This window comes from Malus sylvestris, chromosome 4 (genome assembly GCF_916048215.2).
Source record: "Malus sylvestris chromosome 4, drMalSylv7.2, whole genome shotgun sequence".
NCBI classification, from domain to species: domain Eukaryota; kingdom Viridiplantae; phylum Streptophyta; class Magnoliopsida; order Rosales; family Rosaceae; genus Malus; species Malus sylvestris.
Genome location: NC_062263.1, coordinates 22656579 through 22681932, shown reverse-complemented (window position 1 = coordinate 22681932; position 25354 = coordinate 22656579). Strand labels below are relative to the sequence as shown.

Below are 25354 nucleotides of genomic sequence, written 5' to 3'. Positions count from 1 at the left end.
AAAAAGAAAAAGAAAAATTAAAAACGCAAAGAGAACACATGGCTTTCTTCAAATTGGAAGAAGTTGTCAACTGAAAAATTAAAATAAAAAATAAGAAGAAAAGAAAAGAGCTCAGCCATCCATTTCAGAAAACTCACCTTTTACAATCCTACGTAGAAAGTCCACACGGGAAAAATGATACGTCAAGGCCGTCATAAGCAGAAGGTGTTGGGTGGTGTTGGAGTTGAGTGAGTAGTTGGTTGGGGTGGTTTTTTTATTTTCAGTTCTAATTTTAAATTTTTGGAAAGTATTTAAATTGATTCACTAACAGTTTAGGAATATTGATGGTTGGAAAAAGAGGTTTTTTTTTTTTTTTTGGAGTACGTCGATATTTTTACACTAATGGAAGGGAAAGTTCGGTTAAATCACACAATGGACAACTTAATGTGGTATTGAATCTGCCATTCATGATATTCGAATCTAAGAAGGTACCAAATCCTTACCAAAATCAGCATTGTGAGGAAGCTTTACAGAACTTTGTATCCGGTACAAATTCTTACATGACAAACTAAAAGAAACAAAAACCTGAGTACTCTTACAGCACAGGAAAGTGGCAATACTCTCTCAGCAACTATGTTCATATCATATGCACATATAACAGTTTGCTTATAAGATTGCCTCTCTCTACTCTTTGTAGGCTACCAGAAAACATCAGCAACAAAGCAGGAGAGTTACGGGCTCAAATGAATTCCCTAAATTTCTTCCCAGGTTATCGGCAATGTGCATGCTATAGCAATCTGAAGTTAGACAGAAGGTTCTGCAGCATCTTACGACCCCATTGCATATCATTCTGAAAGACCTCGTTGATTGGCTCTGAGTCAGACTGTTCCTCCTTTTTAGCAGAATTCTCTTCGTTATCATTGATTGCGGCAGCTGTTTCCACTTGAGGTTGGTCACTGCACAAGACCTTATCATTGACTGGCTCTGAGTGGAACTGTTCTTCCTTATTTGCAGGGTGAGGCGTTTGCTTGATTTCATCGTCAAAATTCCCCTCATTAGCGTTGATCATTACATTTGTTACTTCTTGAGGTAGGTCACTGTACTGTTCTTGCTTCTCTTCTAGCTGAATCCAATTGTTTGAGGGCATGAAAAGATAACAGAAAGGAGAACATCAATAATAGCATAATCAAGGGAGAAGAACATCTATATCAAATACTGCTGTTCGGCAACAATACATCGCCTTACGCATGGCTACGAAAAATATTCATCATGATCGGCAGTCTAACTTTGATCATAATTATGATTATATGAAATCTTTCATATGTTTTTAGGAATAGGGTCCCTCTACATATGAATAGTTGACCATATGGAAATGCTCATGAATTGCCAGCAGAAACAAAATATATAAACGAAATGCTTGATAGAGAATTCGGTGTCATATTCCAGAGTGTTAATAGTTTCAATTTGAATCAGACAGCGCAGTTTCGATTTGCAATAGGAGAATACTTGGCCCGGGATTTATATTTACAACGTTAATTACACTGCAATGATATTGTGCGAAGATGGTCTACTTTGTTGGTTAATGATTGTAAGATAAAACATGAACTTTTCTTCATGAGAATTTATAGACAATTGCTCAATTTCGATGAAATTAAATAATTGCCTTGCCATACATCATCATCATGAACTTCTCTTCAAGGAAAACATAGATTCCAACAACATACAAGATGAAACCAAAAACTACCTAGTAGTAAAGAATCTCTCCTATAGCCCTGGACAACTTGCAGTTTTACGGAAAAGGAATGGATTGTTATTTCAGGGATGAGGTAAATGCAGTACAAGAAGAAACAGAAAAAGATAAAAGATACGTCACTCTCATCAAGCAGTTACCTCTGGCATATTACGATCCTTAGCTTCAAAGGCTCCAACCGAACCATCAAAAGACATCTGTTTGTCGATGCCCTCTTTGTTCACTTCTTCAGTTGGAACAGCTGGTGAAGGAGTCAGCCCAGGTACCAGAACAGGACCTTCTTCGTAGTTAATTAGACTTCCCTCGATTTGAGTGCTTGAAAGGTTCATTACTGTTGCAGCTCCACCATTATTTCCGAAAATGTTGTCTGCCACCAACAACTCCTTACTTGAGATGGCTGCACAATCCTCACTCGGAAAAATAACTCTCTCTTCATTAAGCACTGCAGCTCTTGCAGCAAATTGTTCCTCATATGGTTCCACGTATGCATTTGGCCATTTAGGGGTCACATTCTCTTGTGAAGGAGAACCATTTCTGGCACCAATTTGTTCCTTCCATGGTTCCACTAATGGCTTCTCTGCCGGATCAGTGTTACTACTGGTGATCGTAGGTTCATTGGTTATATTGAAGGCCAGTTCATCATTCGGCTGTGTCAGGTTCTCATCCACAATCAACATATCTGCATTAACATTGGAACCATCGCCTTCATCTGAAACATGATCTTCCTCTATTATTTTCTGAAGCTCAGCATCTGCCCAGTCTTCACAAACAGTGATCGCATTCTTAGTTTCCCAGGTCTGGAAAATCCGATCAGGGCCAGGCTGCCACGAGATATTCCCTGTGCTTTCTTTTAGTATGAACTTGAACTGAATCGATTTCCCAACTGGTATATCCTAATCAAACACAAAGACTTACATTAAACTACAAATCCGGTATCCACCTAACAAAAAAATTGCACTTGTTAGTAGATTTCACTCACCATCTCAACAGTCCACACATTCCCATCTGACCAGTTCATTGGTATTGCGCTTGCAGGATCCCACAAACCGAACATAGGATCATCCCCCACAATGAGGAACTCCTGACCGAACGAGCACTCTTTCTGCAACTGGAATTTCACATGGATAGTTTTTGTATGATCTGCACAACATGGCATTGTCAGTAAGATTAATATGCCCACACACACACACACACACACACACACACACACACACACACACACACACATATATATATATATATATTATTTTAAAAGAAAAGGCAAGAACTTACATGCTTCCTGCATTTGAGAATCTGCAACCTCCAATTCTGTCTGCAAAGAGAGTGCTCAGAAATCAGATTGATTATCTCAGTGCAAGGTATTCTCTAATTACTTAATCACCATTCACACTCTCTGATATGGAAACAATTTCTTCAAAGAAATATTTAAATTATGGCAACATTCCCAAAGAATGAAAACAAATTATTAGACTGATCATAAATCTTAGACAATCATTTTGCTTTGTGTATATATAATATATATACATACACATATATATACACATATACATTATAATATACATATACATAGATACCTATATATATGTATATGTATATATTGTACATCCGATTCCACTGCATGATTGATTCTCTGATACAAAATGCTTCAAGAACAAGATTAAAAATAAATTAAAAAAATAAAATGATTATATAATCAATGCATCATAAAGCTGCCAATTAATAATCTACTCCATAATAAATAAACATACAAAAAACAAAAACAAAAAATAAGAATCTAGCCCCAGCCCCAAAAAGCAAGATTCCAAACTTTCCCAACCCAAAAAAGCACGATTCCAAACTTTCTTGGCAACCCAAAGAAAAGAATGATCACAAAAAAGCAAGAACAACATCATATTCTAGAATTTTTTAAAACAGAGAAAACAAAAATGGGAATTTCATCAAAATTTCAAAAAACAAAGAAATGAAATAACTGAAATTACGAAAAGTTTTCAGAAAATCGAAAAAAAGATTCCACCTGGGTTTTTGACGAGAGGCAAATGACTGGTCTGATGGGCTTGCTCTGTTTCAGAAAACACACCAAATTCAAGAACCGGAAATTCTCGCTGCTTCTCTTTGGCCTGAGGAAGCAAGGTTCAAGCTTGTGGAGAAAGACATTTTCTCCGCCGACCCACTTCTTCTCTGCCGCCACCCTCGAACTCGGACTCGACAGGGTCCTCATGACTCGGTCACTGACTCACTGAATCAACCCTCCCGAGTTGCCTTCAAAGTTTGTTGCTTTCTGGATTTCCAGAGAGAGAGAGAGAGAGTATTGGGTTGTTTGCTAGTGGGGGTCTCTGTCACTTTTTTTCTAATGAGCAATCCAGTTCTAGTGGTATATATAGCGGTGTGGTCCCCGTGGGGAGATAAAGGATCGGATCTGTTGCCACGTGTAGCTTGGGGACACGTCATCGGTAATTTGGGTTGAATTGAATCGAATCTTGCTTTGCAACCCCAACCAACTGTTTTTTAACTGTTTGAGCATCATATACTCCGTGATGACTGCTTTTTCAGATCGGACAATCTCAACCCTTAAATTGTTTTAGTGTCAAATGGTAAGCACTAAAAAAGTGGCAAACGTTACGTTGGTGTGCCTAAATAGGTTTAAGCTGAACCAGTAACTAGTAACTTTCACTCATCTATCATTACTAATAATTTAAACATTTTGGTTGAATTTGGAATGCTGGATGCACATTGAACGAGTTTTATATCTGGTCTTCGCTAGATGTGCACCAAACAAGTTCTAAATCTAATTTTTGCTAACAACAACCTTTGCTTCACAAACTTCAGCTTTGAAACCCATCGATGATGGATGAGATTGAGCTGGTGAATGTTCAAGGGAGTCGGCTGACTCGACTGAAAGGTAGAAGTTGCAGGGATAGTTCAGGTAGAAAATTTTGATTCCTAAAAGAGGCTTCTCTTTGGAATCCGGATACCACCTTCTTGAAGGAGATCGAATTCTAAGAGATTTAGGAATTCAATTCTTGATTTTGAGTGGATCCCACCTTTTTTTATTTGTTACTAAAATGTTGGTAAGCACATGAATGCTTCAAAAAGTGCAATTCAGTTTCTTCCTATTCCATTCCGGTTTCATAAACATGTCATTAGGTTTGCATTCTTTAGAGGAGCTTTGTGAATATTTGTGGCTGATGAATCAAAGGTAGAGTAGATCACAGTCGACTCCGTCTGATTGTTGTAACAAAAAAGGAAAATGTCTAATGCCTATCAAGTGTTGGATTGAATATTTTACCATTGAGAGATTAGCACGTCATTCGACTCATTGCATTAATCCAACTTTCATATGACAAAAAATGTGGATTTTTTGGTTACTTGCTGGTTGAAAGAAAGACATAATAAGCCTTGGTTGCAGAAATTGACAGTGATTGGGAGGTATTACTTGCTAGTTGAAAGAAACCGTAATGTGCCAATGGTCTTGTCGCCCTTTTGATGAAGATCTTTATAATATTGTGCATTGTACCGAGATAGTTTGCGATAAAACTCTACACTTGCTACCCTATATATAGGTAAATGCAAGTTGGCGCTAGTATTATGTAATTAGTTGTGGGAAGCTAATTCCTCTATCCAACACATCTAAGCTACGCTAAGTAGCAAATCTAGATCCACTTCGATAGCAAGTTCGACTCTCTCTTCCGATGTTGAAGGTTGTTAAAACATCAAGTAGCTCTTATTTTAGTGGTACTTTTCTTTACGATATTGAGAAAGATCCTAAGTTCAAATTACGTCTCTCGATCTATAAAAAGTAACTTGTTAGAATAATAACATGGATAAATGATAACTTTTACTTAACAAATACCAGACTTATCATTGATCAATATTTAATTATTTTTTAAGTAAATGGGCTAATAACCCAACAAAAGGAAAATTACAAAATAATGTCGCGGGTAATATTGAGTAAATTACATAAAACTACCTCAACTATTGAGTCAGTTTCATACCCCTTCTTTAAAAAATTTCAACGTCATACCTTATCTTCGAATTTGTTGCAATGTCATACCTTCTGTTAGTTGTCTGTCAATTCCTCTGTTAAAAGCTGACGTGGCTTGAGACGGGGCCCACTTTCTATTAAAAAATTAATAAAATATTAAAAAAGAATGATTTACCCTCTAGAAAAAAAAAAAAAAAAAAACCCCAAACACCCATCTTCCCTCGACCCCTTCCCCTTCCCTACAACCCAAATCCAAAACCCAGATCCCTTCCCCTTCCCCTTCCCTGCAACCCCCGACCTCTTCCCCACCCATGCCAACATCTCCCCCCCCAGACCCACCTCTTCCGATTAGATTGAGAGGTTGGTGATGAGGAACTGCTCGGCGTGGATTGAGTAGTGGAGGGGAAGACCCGAGAACTCGAGGTTGACGCTGAGGAAGATCTGACCCGATGAACAGTACCTGACGGCTCTTACGTGGAATTTGGAGATAGGCGGGCGGGCCAGGGCCAGGGCGGACTTGACAAAGGAGGGGAAGAGCTGGATGACGGTGAGGTTGGACTGCTTGGCCACTGATTCGGCCTCGGAGGCTTCGATTACGAATCTGGGTCAATCCATTTCGGGGAGAGGGGTGGGCGGCAGATAAGAAGGAGGTGGGTCTGGAGGGGGGAGATGCTGGCGTGGGTAGGGAATGGGTTGGGGATTGTAGGGAAAGGGAAGGGATATGGGAAGATAGGTGTTTGGGGTTTTTTATTTTTATTATTTTTGTTTTTTTTTAAGGGTAAATTATTACTTTTTAATAGAAAGTGGGCCCCGACTCAAGCCACATTAGCATTTAACAGAGAAATTGACAGATAATTGACGGAAGGTATGCCATTGCAACAAATTCGAGGATAAGGTATGACATTGAAATTTTTTAAAGAAGGGGTATGAAATTATGACTGACCTAATAGTTGAGGTAGTTTTATGTAATTTACCCTATAATATTATGCGTGTACTTATTGTGAGATGGATTTTGTTGCTATTGACTTGGCCAACATGAGCCTCTCTTGTCCTTCTAGTTCAATCTATTTTGAGTACGCTCCATCTTCTCGTAAGCAATTATTATTATTTAATATTTTTGAGATATCTCGGCCTCACAATATTTAAATATCTTTGATAAAGAAAACCTCCAAAACTCATCGCTTATCCCTCATGGGTACAAGTGAAGTCTATAGGTCTTCACTTGACCACATAAAATTTTGGAAATTTATTTATTTAAAAATAGTTGTAGTGGAGTTTACTCTTTGGACAATTATTGTGTCACGTGACCCAGCTGATCATTTATTGGTAATTTATAAATGTTAAAAATTTTGCAAAATTTCATGGGCCATAGGCCTTGGTTTCCGCCTGGGTTACCGGGTTGTCATCGACCCGAGGAAAATTAAAATACTAGTTAGCTGGACCTGGTCTTGGGTTGGGTTTGGTTGGCTGAAAATATTATTTGATTTTTGGGTCGGAATTTTCTTCAGTACATTGATATTTTTTCACTAAATAGATGGGGAGTTCGGTTAAGCCACACAATAGGCAACCTAATTTGGTATCGAATTCGCCATTCACGAGATTCGAACCTAAAACCTCTCACTTCTAAGTAAAGAGAAATACCACCAGACTGTAGTACTGAGTGACTTTTGGATCGGATTTTAGACATGTTGACTTGCATTCTTTGCCTCCAGTTAAGGCAACTTTCCCCAGTCAATTACTCAATGGAGTCAGAAAGTTGAATTTTCTGGCACATGAAAAGTACGCATTTAAATTATATATATTAAGAGTGGTTAAATTTAATTAGATCAAACAATTTAGTTGCTCACATGTGCAACATAAATTTGCACTTCTGATGTACACTAGAGAAAACTTCGTGAGAAAGTGCCTATAATTTTCTTTGGCTTTTTAGCCAAAATGATCCATGAGATTGACATAATGCATTACTTTGGCCCTTGAGATTTGAAATCAATATAAGTGGTTCCTGAGATTGTCCACCATCAATCATTTTGGTCATTTCGTGCAAAATTATGTTAAATAAAGATCAAAATAACAAATATATCCTCAATTTAATAAACAATGCCAAAATGATTTGATAAAAATTAAGGGTATTTAGGTAATTCTATTCTTATTTAATGGAGATTTTTCAATGAAGGACCAATATGATTGATGATGGACAAACTCAGGTACCAATTCTATTGATTTCAAATCTCAAGAACTAAAGTGAAGAATTATGTAAATCTCAAGAACAATTTTAGCTAGAAAGCCTACTTTAGATGTCTGGAAGATCCTTTTGGGCCTATAATACACAAAGCCCATTAGATATGAAATCTTGAGAAAGCCCACTACTAGCTTGCTAGCACGTGTTTGTTACTGAGAAAAAATATAGGCCCAAATCAACCCCTCCGGCAAAGGAAATAAGAAAAGGGTTCAATTAAACTTTGGTTTTCTTTACTGTAAGGTCTTGAGTTCAACTTATATGGATGACCTAAAAAGAAAAATGTGACATATGTCCAGTGGGGGGTTGATTGGTTCCCACTTTGTCTTTTTCAGAAATTTCAATCAATCCTCTCACTCAATATCTTTTTATTTTCTCTACAATTTAACTTCCAACACATGCATAGCACGTGGCATCCTTTAATTTATTTTTTTTTTTTGACAAACCAAAAATATCTTTTAAAGTTATAGGCTATTAAACCGTTGACCCCTCCATCCATCTAACACAAAAAATTAACTATCATCAATCAAATGAGATTTATTATTCAACATAGTACGACGTCCATTGGTGCAAAAGATGAGAAATTTCAATACTACACCCAAATAATAAAGTATAACTTGGCGGTGGAAGGTCAATGATGTGAGAATTCGTAACTCTATGAGTTATTTTTGACAATTTTAGAAAAATATATATCAAAACTACTACATGCCTCAAAAACGCATATTCGAAAAGGGCGCGTGCAAGAAATAAATATGATTAAACATAGCATAAGTATCATTTTTAGACAATTTGTCATATAATTGTTCCCATTAGTAGATTCTAGGTCGTATCAAAACATGAAATGAATGTGACATAAGTTATAGAGCACTTTATTGAAGGAGAAAACAAGGGTGTGTGTAAGAAATGAAATAAGCATAGTAATAAAGAATTTGCGCATTTCTTTGGAGTTCTAGATAGAGTTTTGCGCTCGAGGAGCTTTGAGTGACTAAATTTCTAAATCTTGAATAAATAGTATCATCCTAATCCAAATGTCTCAAATATTCGGGAATTCAATACCGAAAGAAGCAAGTTTGAATGGAAAGTTGCAACTGATTTTGAGGTTTACAGAAAGTTAACAAGCGATATATTCAGTGGGGAAGGAAGATCGAGCTCGGGACCAACTAATGAATATGTTTACAAAAGATAGACATAAAAATTCGGAAGCTCACATATAATAAACACATATAATATGCTATTAAGAATGAGTTCTCATCAGTTCAAATGCTTATTTGGTGTGAAACTTACACCATTTTATCATTTGAAGTGTATATGCACTGTTTTAAGCATTTGTGAGATATGTGTTTGACACGCTTTGGAACTTAAGCAAATAAATACATATAATATGCTACTAAGACGTTAGGAATGATTTCTCAAAAGATCAAATGCTTATTTGGTGTCAAAAGTACACTATTTTTCTACTCGGAGTGTATTTGCACTGTTTTAAGTGTTCGTGGGATAAAACGAGTGTGTGTTTGAAACGCTTTGGAACTTAAGTAAGTAAACACATATAGTACTCTACTAAGACATTAAGAATGAGTTCTCAAAAGATCAAATGCTTATTTGGTGTCAAAAGTACACTTGACGTGTATTTTCATTGTTTTAAGCATTCGTAGGATAAAATGAGCGTGCTTTTGACACACTTTAGAACTTAAGCAAACAAACATATATAATACGCTACTAAGATGTTAAGAATGAGTTCCCAAAAGATCAAACTCTTAATGTACAAAGCAAGAGAAGAAACAAAAAAACACACGACAGCAATGCCTTCTAATGCGAAGCAGATTGGTTTTAAATTGAAAGACATTTCGAAAGCAAATTAGAGCTGACGTATAACGAACTGTGGAAGAATAGCTTGCATATGGGGATACATGTTTAAATTAGGCAACATACTTACTTGAGCATCGGTAGCGTGTTCGTCTTCGATTGAGGTATGATTCTCTAATTGCCTTCAGTTTGTTAACAACAACATTCATTGGCATCCGCTCTGTGGGAGATATTGAAGAGCATGCGAGCCCTATTTCCATCACAGAAACCAAGCACTCCTCCAATCTTTTCGCTTGGGCTGAGCTCCGATCTTGATATTTTGTAATTGGTCCTTCTTGTATTTCATTGTTGTATTCTTCATCATCAGCATCGGGATCATATGTTTCAAGGAGCAATGAACGGTCAACAACGTCCATGACATGGTCTGGCAATGCCATGGCTGTGAAACGGTGAATGCTTTGACCATCTATAAACACGTCATCGGTAGGGCTTTTTCCTGTGAACATTTCTAGCAGCAATATCCCGTAGCTATAAGTATCTCCGAGTATAGAAACTTGGCCTCCCATGCCATACTCTGCCAATGGATAAACAAAAGAATGCCATAGTCAAATGACCTTTTGGATTTAGGTCTTGTTTCAGAGTTGGCTCAATAAAGAAAATGATAGAAACTCATACCTGGAGGAATGTAGCCTATGGAACCCTTTAGACCTGCTGACATTGTTTGACTTGCGGCTAGATTGTTCGAATTTGAAGCTTCCAAAAGGAACCTTGCTAATCCAAAGTCACCAACATGGGCTACCATGTCTTCATCAAGAAGCACATTGCTTGGCTTTAGATCACAGTGAACAATAGGTGTTTCACATTGGTAGTGTAGATAATCTAATGCAGAAGCAACATCAATTGCAATATCTAGTCTTTCGGTAAGGCTCAATATTATCTTTGTTTGAGATTGCTCATCACCTTTGGGATGAATCCACGGATCTAGACTTCCATTTTCCATGAACTCAAAAACTAGACTTTTGAAGTCATTACCTTGATTGTCAATGCTTGAGCATGCAGTTATGATCTTGAGGAGATTACGGTGCTTTATACTTTTCAGAGTTTTGCATTCATCAATAAAACTCTTGGAAGCTCCTGGTTGTTGAAGGTTCAATACCTTAATGGCAACTATTGCTGCATCACTTGACAGTACTCCTTTGTAAACAGAACCAAAACTTCCCGAACCAATCAGATTGTCCATAGAGAAACCATTAGTTGATTCAAAGAGTTCAGAGTACGAGAGACCTGATTTCCAGTCTTCATAAGAACGTAAAGTCACAGGTTTGCGTCTTGACCTTTTCACCATTGAACAAGCAGCAATAAAGCATGATAGAGCAATTATAAGTGCAAGAGAAGAAGCTATAGGGATGACTACTTTCAGGGCAAGTAGTCCTCGAGTTGAATGGGGCTTTTTGCCGGAGCATGCAGGTAGACGCAATTGTGGGATGCCACCACAGAGCCTATCATTTCCAATAATTGACACGCCACTTGCGTTCAAAAATATCCCTTCCTTAGGTAATTCACCCTCAAAATTATTATGAGAAAGATTAAGTTTCTCAAGTAATGTAAACTTGCCTAGAAATTCAGGAAGCTGCCCAGATAAGTTATTGCCCGAAACATCTATTTCATCCAAGCTTCTTAAATTTTTAAGAGATTGAGGAATTATTCCCTCAAATTTATTACCTTCTAAATGCAGGCGCACCAACATTATACAACTACCAAGAGTTTGTGGGATTTCACCTGATAACTTGTTTTCTGATACATCTAGCTCTGCGAGATTTACCAAATCACCTACTTCGGATGGTAGTGAACCAGTCAAAGAATTGTGAGACATGTTCAAAGAAATGGAAAGGGATGAAAGCGCAAGCAGCTGTTTAGGTATGGAACCAGATAGACTGTTATGAGAAAGGTAAAGTATCAGTAGAAATTGGCAGTTGGCAAGACTTGGAGGGATGCTTCCCTCGAACATATTCCAGTCCAAGTAGAGGTTTGTCAATGCAGACAAGTTACCCAGGAAGGAAGGAATTGGCCCAGAAAGTTTGTTACTATTCAGATACAACTCCACTAATTTCTGAAGCTTCCCAATTGTATTAGGGACAGTACCACCAAAATTGTTATGTTCTAGTACTAGGACTGTCAAGTTTACAAGATTTCCAATACCCTCAGGGATGACTCCATGTATCATATTACCCCCCAGAGTAAGACTAATTAGTTGGGTTGACAGATTGGCTATCGATCCTGGCAGTTCTCCTCCAAAACGATTACCATAAAGACCTAAAGTCTCCAAACGAGTACAATTAGCCAAGAAAGAAAGAAAATTCAAGTCACCGGGTTTTCCACTTCCTAGTCTATTTTCTTCAAAGTTTAGCCAAACTAAGCTCCGTAAGCTTCCAAGATTTTCACCGTGGAGTGCCCCAGTGAGAGAATTTCTGAACACATCAAGCCTCTCAAGTCTAGAAGCATTTCCAAATGAGACGGGAACACGCCCTGTGAACTTGTTGGCACCAGCGAAAAACCCTATGAGATTAGGAAGAGTATTGCCGACATTTGGTGGTATCTCTCCTTGCAGCTGGTTCTCAGTAACATCGAAAAGGTATATGGAAGAAATATTATAGATTGAAGAAGCGACCATACCAGATAAATTATTCGCCTGAAGTGAGAATCTCTCCAAGCTTGTTAGACGCCCGAGTTCCTTAGGTACGATTCCTTGTAAATTGTTGCTGCCAAGATAAACAGTTTTCAAATAAGAAAAGTTTCCTACCCAATAAGGGATGGTTCCGGTGAGATTGTTGTAATCAACCCATAGATGATTTAAGTTCAACAACGAGCTGAGTTGGTCAGGAATCGACCCAGTAAGCTTGTTGGAATCAATACTGAGCACTTTTAGTTGGGTACAATAAGACATATTGGTTGGAATTTTTCCGCCGAAGGAATTGTAAGACAGGTTGAGATATTCCAAGCTTCTTAATCGACCGATTTCTTGAGGAATTTCACCGTGGAAGCCGTTGCTTGTAAGGTTAATCCCAGTAAGATAAGTGAGGTTTCCAATAGAAGGGGGTAAGGAGCCTACCAAATTTTGAGAATTCAACTTCAATGTCAGGACTCTTTTGTTGGAATTGTTGCATGTAACACCTCTCCAGCCACAGAAATCGGTGGAATCATTCCATGAGCTCATGATATTTTGAGGATCTTCAGTGATCCTTTTCTTGAAGTCTAGCAGTGCCAGTCTGTCAGATTCATTTCCGAAAGTACTGCTTGACAGTGCTGCAGATTCCAGACCTTTGCTCATGTATAAAAGAATGAACCCATGAAGGAATTTAGACAAAATCTGCCTCCCATCGTGCATAGACGAATGCTTCATCCTGTTTGAAATACAGATAAAAAAACAGCAACCAAGTTTGTATACATGATTAGGACATAGTCATGGAGAGGAATTCAACAAAGACTAGCATTCACGTCCTATACGGCGTTAGAAAAACTTGTGAGACAGAAAATTTGGATCTCATTTCCCAGTTCTAATTGATTTCGAAAATTTCGCAAGGACTAGACTAATTGTAGGGTTATTCTACGATGCGAAAAATGATTATAGTGATTTGGTTGAATATGAATATGCATTTTGTTTTCAATTGGATTGTGGAGATTAGATTTCTAGTCGAGAAGCAATTAAGACTTATATATGTATTTCTTGCATCTGCAGAACTAGTCAAGAAGGTGAAGTGTCATAGCCGAGAGATCATGAAATATCAATCATGTCGTCTACTCGTATTATAAACGATTAATGTGGTATGTTAGTTAATATGAACAACATGACAATGTGATAGTCAAATTCAAATATTCAATGTGCAAAATGTTCTAAGAAAAACTAGTGTTAGTAGTCCTAACCACAACACTTTTATAGACAAACAATCGTCAACAATGCACCGAAATTCAATTGCCCGAACATATATCAAAATTGTTTTGGTTGAAATTTATCAGAAATAATCAAAGAGCATAGAAAAACTGACCTAAATGATGAGTTAGTGCCTGATTGAAATACTCAGCTGGGGGAAGGGGAAATCATTCCTTCAACATTTTGCAGTCTGCAGCAGCTATAAATTTGTGATTTTCTCCGTTCTTGTTTGCTAGAAATAAAAAAAATCTGAGTTTCTGAAAGCTTGGTACCACTGCTGCTATTAATCTTGATCTTTAAATTGTTCGTCGGTTGATTATTATAAGATAAGAGTGATCCACTGATTTATTCTGGGTGCTTTTTTTTGTCAAAAGGGGCTGCTGATGTCGACAATAGTTGCTATCTGCCAACATGGATATTGTCAACATTAGTTACTACTTATTATATATATTGTCAAGTGGGGTGGGAAAATGTAGTTAATACTAGCCGCCCAAATTATAGTCTTTAGATATTAGTTGTATAGATTGTAATATAAAGAGCTCTTAAGGGAGACAAAGGAATATACAGAAAATTGACCACAAACCCATTATTTCTGAGATGGTATTAGAGCAGTCGATCATGATGATTGACTTCACGAACGCTTCATCCTAGTCGAAATACAGATAAAAACATCATATAACACAAACTAGCTACTAGTCAAGAAGGTGAAGTGTTATTAGTGACGAAGCTAGAAATTGTCGGGGATTGGGAAATTTAAACGTGTAAAAGGTTTAAAAAAAATGTAGACAACCAAATTCTTTTAGATACTAGACAATATTAATGTCATTCATAATTTATCAATACAAATAAGTTACAATTGTTACCAACGGGGTTTCATAGCAGAAAATGCCGTATAATAGACTCATTATCAATAAAAACAAAAACATTTCTCTTAATGTTAACAACAAAGCTATCACTCAACTATTGATCTCCTATTTTGTATGCAATGATGTTTTGACAATATTCATAACAGAAAATGGTCTTAAAGTCATTTACATCATTTCCTCACAAAACTTTTGTACATCATGAAACAAGTACTCAGAGTCAACATCTCTCAAGTTTAAAAGAAAATAAGAGAAAATAATTTTAAACTCTGGAAATAATAACAAGAATTAAAAAAGGAACAAAGCTTAGCTGTTTAAAATAATAAAGGAGCTCATGCTCTCACCAAATAATATGGTTCTAAAAAATATTAGGTGCTAGTCGGGCGGTGGACTAGAGTCTAGCGCCTAGGCGACTAGGTAAAACTTAGACGGATGCTTAGGCGGACTAGACGAATTTAGTAAATTTAATATAAATATATAACTAAATATTGAGATATGTTAATTTTTAAAAAGAATAATATATATATATGTAAATTTGTAACTTAAGATTTTTAGTATATAATATGGTTTGGTTTAAAAAAAAATAATACAACATAAAAAATTAAAAAAAAACCCACGAGCCCTCCACCTCTCCCACATCACTCCAATCGGTGGAACTCAGATCATAAGAACTCTCTCACATTACCCAAGGTCTTAATCCCATATCAAAGATTTAATACTGCCAAAAATATTAAAAAAATCAATTATAATATTTAAAGATAAGGTTAGTGATGGGCGTGGTAGTAAATACAGAAAAGTGGTGCACATTACAATATTTTTTTGACACTTTGGAAACGGAGAGCCCTTTATTTTGAGTTTTATTTTTTATTTTTTTATTCCGTTTCCTCTTCCTCCTCTCTCACATCTTCTCTCCTATTTGGTTATTTTTCTATTTCGTCTTCCTCCTCTTTTCTCTGTAAATTTCGTTCTTCTACAAGTCTGGCTTCGCGAGAGCTTGAGTTGCAAATGCAATTCTGCTTAAACTAGATAACATGATTTAGAGTAGTGCAAAAGACGATGACAAGAACTGTGCATAGAGCTGAAGAAGAGAGTTTGAAACAAAAGTTGCAGAATCAATGGCGGAGAAAGACGAGATTCAATCCGCCTAGACATGCCGCCTGGCACCGCTTAGAGCGCCTAGACCGCCTAGGGAGCGTCTAGACGACCACCTAACTCCCTCCAGATTTCTATAAACGATTTGCCTCAAATCACATCGGGCCTCTAGCGCCTAGACGACGACCGTCTAAAGCGATTTTTAGAACATTAATAACAACTTGAAAAGCGTCCAAGTTGTTTGTTCCAACTTTAATTTTTCAACTTTTTAGGATACTTATGAAGTTGTTATTGGATGAGAGCAGGAGCTTCTGCTTTTTTTTTAATCAGCCAAACTTTGTTCTTAAAAAGAACAGTGACAAAGATCAACCTTTTGTTTTTCTTTAGTCAAAACAAATGAGAAAGTGAGGGAAGAGAATTAAAACAGTGGGCTGGTTTCTTTGAGAAATGATGTTTAATCAACTAGATCATAGAGTGGTTGGAAAAAAGCCCACAACAACAAACTAAAAATTAAAAAGAATAGAGGAGCCCACCAAATCTTACTGTTCCATTAACAAATCCCTGATTTTTATAACACATCATTTGACAAAAAGAAAAAAAGAAAGTAAACAACGCTGTCTGTTTTGAACAAAATTAGGTCATCTTTTTTCCCTTGAAAATTTTAAAACCTAGCAGCGTAGCTCACCAACCCTAGATTTTGGCAGGTTCAGAAGATCGGCGGAGGAGCGAAACCCTCACTTTCAATGGCGATTTCCGACTACCGGAGCGACGGCTGATCCTCCTTATGCCTGTGTAGCTTCGCCATTGAGTGTCCTAGTTGACAAAAAAATATCATTCATATTATAAGATATGTTAGATAATACGAACAACGTGATGATGTGATAGTCACATTCAAGTATTCATTTATGCAAATTGTTCTAAGAAAACTTTTGTTAGCAGTCCTAACCACAACACTTATATATATATATATATATATATTCATGTATTATATTGATGAATTTGATGTTTCAACCAGAAAAAAGAGAGAAAGAAAGACACTATTCTTAACAATGCATAAAATTGAATTGCCAGAACATATATCAGAATATTTTGGGTTGAAACTTATCAGAAATAATCAAAGAGCGTAGAAAAACTGGCCTATAGAAGAGTTAGTGCCTGATTGAAATACTCATAACTGGAGTTGCCTTGTTCTGTGAATCAGCTAGGGGAATATATAGTCATGCCTTCAACAGATTGCAGTCTGCAGCAGCTAAAAATTTGTGATTTTCTCCATTCTTGTCTGCTAGAAATAAAAAATCTGAATTTCTGAAAGTTTGGTACCACTGGTGCTATTAATCTTCATCTTTAAATTGTTTGTCGGTGGGCAGGCGACCCACCCATGAATTATGGGTGCATTTTTCTCATCACCGAAGCCGTTTTTCATATACGCTATATGTGCAAACCTATAGCTGGAGACGCAGAAATATTGGCCCCAGAAATAATATTGTTTTCATAAAACAAAAGATTCAGAAATAGGTTCACGAATATCATCAGCTGGAGCAATGAAAGCAATAAACAAATACAGAAATAATGGTCAATAAGGTAGGGATCATTAAAATACATTGGTGGTATTGCTCACCACAGTAATTATTTTAATTTTTAAAATTTATGTCTATTCACTTTACAAATCTTGAAATTTAAATCTTTCCAGTGATGTGTATCACTATCACTTGAGAGTGATGAACAACAATGCCTTCATTCATTATTCAATTGTCTGGACCCTTGTCATCATGTTTGTTCTTTTTCAATAATTAATATATTTTAAAAACCTCTGTACATGGATTTGTACTATTCACATGCTCCTTTTTATTTTTCACACATCGCTCTCAATATACCGTAGTCGGATTAAGTGAACTGAAAATGATTAAATTTCAAAAAATTAACGGGGGTGTGTATAAGGTAAAAATGTGTGTATGAATTAGGAATGACAATTCTAACCGTTAAACCCGATAACCATAGATAACCGCCCAAATGGAACGGATTTGGGTATATTTTGGATATTGGGAAAAATTGTTTATATTATTCGGTTATGGTTTAGGATATGATTATAGAGGTCCCCAAACCGTATCCATAACCGAATCCGACCCGATTAGTAAATAATATAATTTATATATAATATTATAGTATAATATATATATATATATATATATATATATATTTGTATATCTATTATTCACCGAATCATTACCTTGAGAATACAAAAGTTGCATTTTGTAAGAAAGTAAAGTTTTGAATCAAAATCAATGTGAACTCAATGGTGCTTATGAGAGATATTAAAGATAAGCCAACATCATTAGTGTTTTAATTTTTATACTCAACAAGATCCATTTATTGGATCATTTTATACATCAAATGTTTAATGACGAAATTAATATCTACTAACTTATAATGTCTCAACTGAACGAATATATTTTTTGTATTGACGAAGATGGATATACCTGTTAATTGATGGGGAATCCGTTACCCAGTGTGTATGATTATAGATAATACCCGATGGTTAATTTACGGTTATGGATATGGTTAATTTTCGTGGTTATGGGGATGGATATAGCATTTCCGTCCCCAAACCGAACCGTTGCCATCCTAGTATGAATATCACCACTCTTATATTAATATATAAATAGAGTTTGGTTTGGAAGCTCGAGAATAACGAATTTGCAATTACTTTATTCTTTAATTCTTTTAGTGTATATATATCAATACAACGAGATATATATATATATATATATATATATATATATATATATATATATCAATAAAATCTTTCATAATTGAGCATATCTTTTTTTTTTTGTTGACAAATTATAGTGTTAGTAGATTAAATAGTTAGTCATTAGGAGAAAAGGAATTAGTGAGAATTGAATATGCACGATGATGCATAAGTATGATTGTTTCCCGCCAATGCATTATAGCGCCATCTGCTATACGTCGATATTCTATGATATGTTATGTATTTGGGATTGGAGAAGTTATAAATTGGGGTGACTATAGATAAGAGAGAACAAAATTAACAATTGGGGATGAAATCAGCTACTTTTGAGAGAACCCCGTTAGCATTTCTCTTTGGCTAAATCCAAGTCTACAATAAAATTACTATTATTATTTTGGTACAGAGTGGCCCAAAGGGAAGGGATTAAAGTTTGACGGAGATAAAGAAAATACAAAAAGCTAAAGAAATAATTTACTTTCTGAATGAAAGAGCAGTTGATGTTTTTTTTTTTTTTTTGGACAAAGGTAATTTTCATTACCAAGAGAGCACAATTACAAACAAAGGGACCCAAATACACAGAAAACACAAAACAAAAAGTGAACCCCCAACACTAAACAAAAGCCCAACCCGAGAGAAAGACCCAAAATAGAAAAACACAAAACAGAAAACCCTACTAAACTAGCTTCCTTCGCTGCCGTCGAAGACCCGGCCACCGACCACAATCCAGAATCCCATGCTAGAGATCGCACCAAACACAGCCCCAAAAAAGAAGGCTCCATCTTCCTCCACCAAACACCACACAAATCAAAACCGCAGCCACCAAGGAAAGAAGCCAGAGGGAAAGAACTTCCCCCCAACAACAAAGCCAAAAACGGCATACAATTGGAAGGTGGTGGTGGGTACACCATATGAGCTGAAGCTCGGCACACCTTCCTACAAAACCGCAAAACGCGGGTGGAAGAGGTGGTTGCAGAATCAGACATGTGTGAGAACGATGTAGGACATAAGCAAATGGAAAAGGCAGAAAATGGCTGGATTAGAGTCATGGAGGTGGAAAAACTTGAGGGAGAAGAAGAAAAGGGAAGGTTAGAAGTGGGACTGTCGGATTGAGACCCATGAAAAGTAAGATCAGAGGTCGCAGGGGGAGGATTACCAAAACAGACAGGCAGAAAAACAAGGAGAAAGCCAAACTCACAGAGAAGGGAAGAAGGAAGAGGAAGGAGGATGAAAAGCATCAAGAGAAGAGAAAAGAAGAAGAAAAGGAAAAGAGAAGAACAGAGCAGAGAAGGGGAAAGGAGAAGAAAACAAAAGAAGAAAAAGGAAAAGAGGCAACTGACTCCAGCCGAAGCCGGAGTCAGTGCCAGAGAATGTGGAAAAGCTGAAGACCCTCACCAAGGGGGGAAGAAAACTCTCACAAAGCAGAGAAGCTCTCTCACGGAAGGAGAGGTTCAGAACAAAACTTTTAAAAGTTTAAAGAGCAGTTGATGTTTTACCAAAAAAAAAAAAAACAAGAGCAGTTGATGTAAACATGAGACGGTGCAAGTGGAATAATAGTAAAGTTCTATAAGGATCTTTTGCTAAATTTAATCCCAGACGGATCAAATTCTCTCCCTCCTTTTCAAGAAAATCAAATACGAATTCTTACTGAAGAGTTGATTATTTTTACTCAAATTGCATTAATTTTACTGGGAACACTTATTTGCGGTGGTGTGCAACTTTGCTGCTGCTACCTCATGACCTGGTAAGTATTCCCTTGTATGAGGTGAGGGGAATTGAACTACGGAATTCAAATGCAAGAGTGAATGTTCTTAACTAGCCAAATTAGAAGCCCTTCGGTTATAGCCGTGGGTCTGCTGTCCCGAAAATGGTGTCTCCTCTGTCTTCTTGTTTATTCTTTTGACACGTGTCATACCACTAACTCTAACTTTAACTCTGTCATGCCACATACAGATATAGAAGACGAATTGTCAACTGATTTTACTTTTATTATATATATATTTTTAATTTATTAAAAGTTAACAAAGTTAAAGTTAGAGTTAGTGGCATAACACGTGTCAAAAAATTAAACAAGGAGACATAGAGGAGACACCATTTTCGGGACAGCAGACCCGCGGCCTTCGGTTAAGAGACAAATATAAATATATAAAGTGTCAAACAAGTAGCAGTTGAGAAAATTTGAGATAAAATACTGATTCAACATTACATGACGTCACATGCATAAATACAAATATAATGTCTTGCTTGCATAAAGAAAAAGCTACATATAGGTTGGAATAGGTCGAAAAACTTAGCCTGTGTTGCACATTGCAATCACCATCATCATCATCATCTTCATTGTCTTCTTCTTCTACCTGTCCTTGGGTTGAGATATGAGTCTCTGATTGCATTCATTTTGTTGACAACTACATTCATAAACATCCGCTCTCCTGGTGATATTGCGGAGCACGAGATCCCAATCTGTATCACTGAATTCAAGCATTCCTCCAATCTTTTTGCTTTGTACGGGCCGGGATCCTTGTATCTGGCCATTGGTCTTTCCTGTATTTTATTGCCGTATGCATCATCTTTGTCACTGTCATCATCCTCGTCATCTGTTTCGAGGAGCAATGAGGGCTCAACTACGTCATTGACGTGGTCAGGCAAAGCCAGGGCGGTGAATTGGTGAATGCTTAGACCATCTTTGAACATGTCATCAGTTGGACTTTTTCCTGTGAACATTTCGAGCAACAATATCCCATAACTATAAACATCTCCCAGTATCGAAACTTGGCTTCCCATGCCATACTCTGCATTTCAATACATACATTAGGATTCCATAGTCAATTAAACTTTACAGTTCATGTATTGAGGAAAAACTTTAGAGTTCATATCTTATTTAAAATTGGGAAGATACTTTTGTCTAGTAAATAACAAAGCAGCAAATCTTTTTGACCAATAGAGACATAAGTTATTAGGAATAGTAAAACGAGGACTTTAGAAACAATACCCGGAGGAATGTATCCTATGGAACCCTTTAGCCCAACTGAGACTGTTTGATTTGGTGTTGGAGTCGTGGGATTATTCGCTGCTTCAACGAGGAGCCTTGCTAAACCAAAGTCACCAACATGGGCAACCATATCTTCATCAAGAAGTACGTTACTTGGCTTTAGATCACAATGAACAATGCATATCTCACAATGGTTGTGTAGATAATCTAAGGCAGAAGCAACATCAATGGCAATATTCAGTCTTTGGATAAGACTCAGTCTCTTACCTTCTGGTTGTTCATTGTCTCCACGATGCAGCCAGAGGTCTAGACTTCCATTTTCCATGAACTCCATAACTAGACTTTTGAAGTCATTACCCTGATTATCAATACTTGAGCAGACAGTTACAATCTTGAGGAGATTACGATGCCTTATAGTTCTCAAAGCTTGACATTCATCAATAAAGCTCTTGGAAGCTCCTCGTTGTTGAAGGTTGAATACCTTAATAGCAACTGTTGTACCATTACTAGGGATTACTCCTTTGTAAACAGAACCAAAACTTCCTGAACCAATCAGATTGTCCACAGAGAACCCGTTAGTTGCTTGAACAAGTTCTGAGTACGAGAAACCTGATTTCCAATCTTCATGAGGACGTGAAGTAACCGATTTTCCTCTCGACCTTTTCGCCATGGAACAAGCAGCAATATAATATGATAGAGCAATTATGAACGGAAGAGAACAAGCTATAGGGATGATCACTTTTAGGCCTTGTAGTCCTCGAGATGAACGGGGCTTTTTGATGGAGCATACAGGTAGACGTAACTGTGGGATGCCACCACAGAGCTTCTCGTTTCCAAGAATTAAGATGCCACTTGCATTTGAGAATATCCCTTCTCTAGGTAATTCACCCTCAAAATTATTATGAGAAAGATCGAGTTCCTTAAGAACTCTAAACTTGCCAAGAAAGTAAGGAATCTGCCCAGATAAGTTATTGTGCGAAATATCCATTTCTTCTAAGCCTCTTAAATTCATAAGAGATAGGGGAATTGTTCCTTCAAATTCATTACCTTCCAAGTGAAGGCGCTCCAAACTGGTACAACTTCCCAAGGCTTCTGGAATTTGACCTGTTAACTTGTTTCTAGATACATCTAGCTCTCCGAGACTTACCAACTTTCCCACTTCAGATGGTAGCGAACCAATCAAAGAATTGTTCGACATGGACAAAGAGATTGAAAGGGATGAAAGTCCAATAAGCTCTTTAGGTATCTTGCCGGTTAGACGGTTACTTGAAAGATTAAGTACCAGTAAATTTTGGCAGTTTCCTAGGCTTGGAGGTATGCTTCCCTGAAACATGTTCTCTTCCATGAAGAGCTTTGTCAATGACGTCAAGTTACCTAAAGAAGAAGGGATTCGCCCTGAAAATTTGTTAAAATTCAAATGCAGTCCCTGTAACTTCTGAAGCTTCCCAATTCCATCGGGGACACGACCACCCAACAAGTTTCCTTCCAGTCCTAGACTGATCAGATTTACAAGATTTCCAATGTCATTGGGGATGCTGCCATGCATCAAATTTGACCCCAAAGTAAGAATTCTCAGTTGCGTAGAAAGGTTGGCTACTGATCCGGGCAATTCTCCTCCAAAATAATTTCCCATAAGACCCAACACCTCTAGACTCGTACAATTAGCGAGGAGACCAAGAAAATCCTTGCTACCAGTTATCCCCCTTGCTAGTCTGTTATCATCAAAGTTCAGTCTAACTAAGCTTTGCAAGGTTGCAAGGTTTTCAGCAGGGAATGTCCCGGTGAGACCATTTGTAGCAAAATCAAGCACTTGAAGTCTAGAAGCATTTGCCAATGATAGTGGAATAGTTCCGGTTAACTTGTTGACCCCACCGGCAAATACTTCGAGATTAGGAAGCGTAATGCCGACATCTGGTGGTATCTCTCCGTGCAGCTGGTTTGAAGCAACAGTGAAATAGTATATGGATGATATATTATAGAGTGAAGCAGGTACCGTACCAGACAAATTATTTCCCCAGAGTACAAACCTTCTCAAGTTTGTTAGACGTCCTAGCTCATTGGGTATGCTTCCTTGAAAATTATTGATAGGAAGCAATAGAATTTCCAAATATGAGAAGTTTCCAATCCAAGCTGGGATAGTTCCGGTAAGATTGTTAGCAGAAATACCTAGACCAAGTAAATGATACAATGAACTGAGTTGGTTTGGGATCGAACCAACAATCTCATTGGAAACAAGATCGAGCACTCTTAGTTGTGTACAATGAGATATATTACTTGGAATTTTTCCACTGAAAGAATTGAAGGAAAGGTTGAGATGTTGTAGGTTCAGTAGGCGACCAATTTCTTGAGGAATATCACCATGAAAGCTATTGTTTATCAGGTTAATTCCAGTAAGGTAAGTAATATTTCCAATGGAAGGTGATAAGGAGCCTACCAGTTTTTGAGCTTCCAGGTTCAAAATCATGACTCTTTTGGTGGCGTGGTTGCATGTAACCCCTACCCAACTGCAGAAATGGATTGAAGTATTCCATGAGCTCATGATTTGGAGAGGATCTTGAGTAATTCGTTTCTTGAAGTCTAGCAACGCCAGGTGATCGGATTCATTTCTATAAGTGGAAAGTGTTGCAGATTGCAGACCTGTGGCCATGCATAAAAGGAGAAGAAATTTGAAGAAAGCCTTGCAAGAACAGGTACGTGAATGCACCATTTTTTCTGTTCTAGTTACGGATAAAATCAGAAGCCAAGTTACTTTTAGATGATGAAAGTATATAACAAAGGAAGAAATCTGTCACATAGCCAAAATGTTTGCCGCAGGACCACAATAATTGAGATGGTAATTACAAACCATGGATGGTCCCGGAAAGTGAACTAGAAATTGGAAATTTTTTATAGCGGTAGATTGAAACTTTAAAGCTGTCATAATAGTAGGTGTAGGTTACCATCTTGCTCTTCTTTGCCTAATTGTAGCACATCAGCGTCTTGCTTTTCCTTACCTAATGTGGCACATATTTGTTTGAAGAAGCATTCCAAAGATTAAGGTGCTGTAGAATTTTAGCAGGAATACTTTCCACTAGTTAGGCCATCTCCAACCGATGGCTGGCCAGAGGGCTCGTTTTAGCCCTCTGGCCCTCCAAGATTCTCCAAGATATTAATATTTTAATGAACAGTACAGGGCCATATTTGCCTCCGTCTCCAACCGAGGGCCAGAGGGCCAGAGGGCTCGTTTTAGCCCTGTAAAAAAAAACCGTCTCCAACCGAGGGCCAAAGGGCCATAGGGCCAAACATAATTTATTATTTAAAAACTACAACTTAATTTTATTTAAAAATCATGTTGGTTAGTGTTGTATAATTTTTATGTCGGTTAATGTTATTTAATGTTGTTTCATATTGTTTAATGTTGTTTCATGTTACTTAATTTAATTTAATGTTGTATAATGGCTTAGGAAGTTATAGGAAAAAATTAGAATTTACAAAAAATATGAAACAAATTTTGTGAAATAGAAGTTATAGGAAAAAATGGAATTTAAAAAAAATATGAAACAAATTTTGTGAAATAGAAGTTATAGGAAAAAATGGAATTTAAAAAAAAAATATGAAACAAATTTTGTAAAATAGAAGTTATATGAAAAAAATATGAACCAAATTTTGTAAAATATAAGTTATAGGAAAAAAATAGAATTAAAAAAAAATTGAAACAAATTTTGTAAAATAGAAGTTATAGGAAGTTATAGAAAAAAAAGAAAAAAAAAAGGTTTAAATTCATAAAAAAAAAGGTTTAAATTCATAAAAAAAAAAAAAGGATTTACAACGGCTAGTGGCGCTAGCCGTTGGAAGTTTGAATTCAAAATGTTATTTATGTCGGTTGTAACCGACAGAAATAATATATATTATATTATTTCTGTCGGTTATAACCGACAGAAATAAGAAACATTAAAAAAAAAAATAGCCAGCCCGGGGTTGGCTGGCTGGCCGAAAGCAGCTAGCCC

At 36.9% G+C, this 25354-nt stretch overlaps 3 protein-coding genes across 5 annotated transcripts; all 3 read right to left on the bottom strand.

Annotated features, from left to right (window-relative positions):
* Nucleotides 1-452: 452 nt before the first annotated feature.
* LOC126618528 (uncharacterized) lies at nucleotides 453-4061 on the bottom strand. The gene is made up of 5 exons (XM_050286625.1): nucleotides 3744-4061; nucleotides 3002-3041; nucleotides 2709-2869; nucleotides 1870-2622; nucleotides 453-1102 (listed from the first exon to the last, which is right to left on the bottom strand). Exons 1-5 carry the CDS (start codon nucleotides 3945-3947, stop codon nucleotides 767-769), a joined length of 1494 nt encoding a protein of 497 aa, XP_050142582.1. The 5' UTR covers nucleotides 3948-4061; the 3' UTR covers nucleotides 453-766.
* A 5671-nt stretch (nucleotides 4062-9732) lies between these two features.
* LOC126617719 (probable LRR receptor-like serine/threonine-protein kinase At3g47570) lies at nucleotides 9733-13989 on the bottom strand. Its single transcript, XM_050285758.1, has 3 exons — nucleotides 13794-13989; nucleotides 10426-13151; nucleotides 9733-10324 (listed from the first exon to the last, which is right to left on the bottom strand). The coding sequence occupies exons 2-3, from the start codon at nucleotides 13148-13150 to the stop codon at nucleotides 9864-9866; spliced, it is 3186 nt and encodes a 1061-aa protein (XP_050141715.1). The 5' UTR covers nucleotide 13151; nucleotides 13794-13989; the 3' UTR covers nucleotides 9733-9863.
* Nucleotides 13990-20547: 6558 nt separating this feature from the next.
* On the bottom strand, nucleotides 20548-24200 carry LOC126617703 (putative receptor-like protein kinase At3g47110). Of its 3 annotated transcripts, none has more exons than XM_050285745.1 (3): nucleotides 21636-24200; nucleotides 21369-21500; nucleotides 20548-21168 (listed from the first exon to the last, which is right to left on the bottom strand). In XM_050285745.1, exons 1-3 carry the CDS (start codon nucleotides 24073-24075, stop codon nucleotides 20714-20716), a joined length of 3027 nt encoding a protein of 1008 aa, XP_050141702.1. In that variant the 5' UTR covers nucleotides 24076-24200; the 3' UTR covers nucleotides 20548-20713. The 3 variants fall into 3 exon arrangements, with proteins under 3 accessions (XP_050141702.1, XP_050141703.1, XP_050141701.1); XM_050285746.1 differs by having other exon boundaries at nucleotides 21369-23534; nucleotides 23803-24200; XM_050285744.1 differs by having other exon boundaries at nucleotides 21369-24200.
* Nucleotides 24201-25354: the final 1154 nt, after the last annotated feature.

Excerpts from the sequence above, each read along its gene's own strand:
- LOC126618528 (XM_050286625.1), bottom strand. The coding sequence starts at position 3,947 with ATGAGGACCCTGTCGAGTCCGAGTTCGAGGGTGGCGGCAGAGAAGAAG. Across the intron at positions 2,870-3,001 it reads TTCTCAAATGCAGGAAGCAT|ATCATACAAAAACTATCCAT; the intron begins GTAAGTTCTTGC and ends CATGTTGTGCAG. Across the intron at positions 1,103-1,869 it reads AGGATCGTAATATGCCAGAG|CTAGAAGAGAAGCAAGAACA; the intron begins GTAACTGCTTGA and ends AATTGGATTCAG.
- LOC126617719 (XM_050285758.1), bottom strand. The coding sequence starts at position 13,150 with ATGAAGCATTCGTCTATGCACGATGGGAGGCAGATTTTGTCTAAATTC. Across the intron at positions 10,325-10,425 it reads CATAGGCTACATTCCTCCAG|AGTATGGCATGGGAGGCCAA; the intron begins GTATGAGTTTCT and ends ATCCATTGGCAG.
- LOC126617703 (XM_050285744.1), bottom strand. The coding sequence starts at position 24,075 with ATGGTGCATTCACGTACCTGTTCTTGCAAGGCTTTCTTCAAATTTCTT. Across the intron at positions 21,169-21,368 it reads CATAGGATACATTCCTCCGG|AGTATGGCATGGGAAGCCAA; the intron begins GTATTGTTTCTA and ends ATTGAAATGCAG.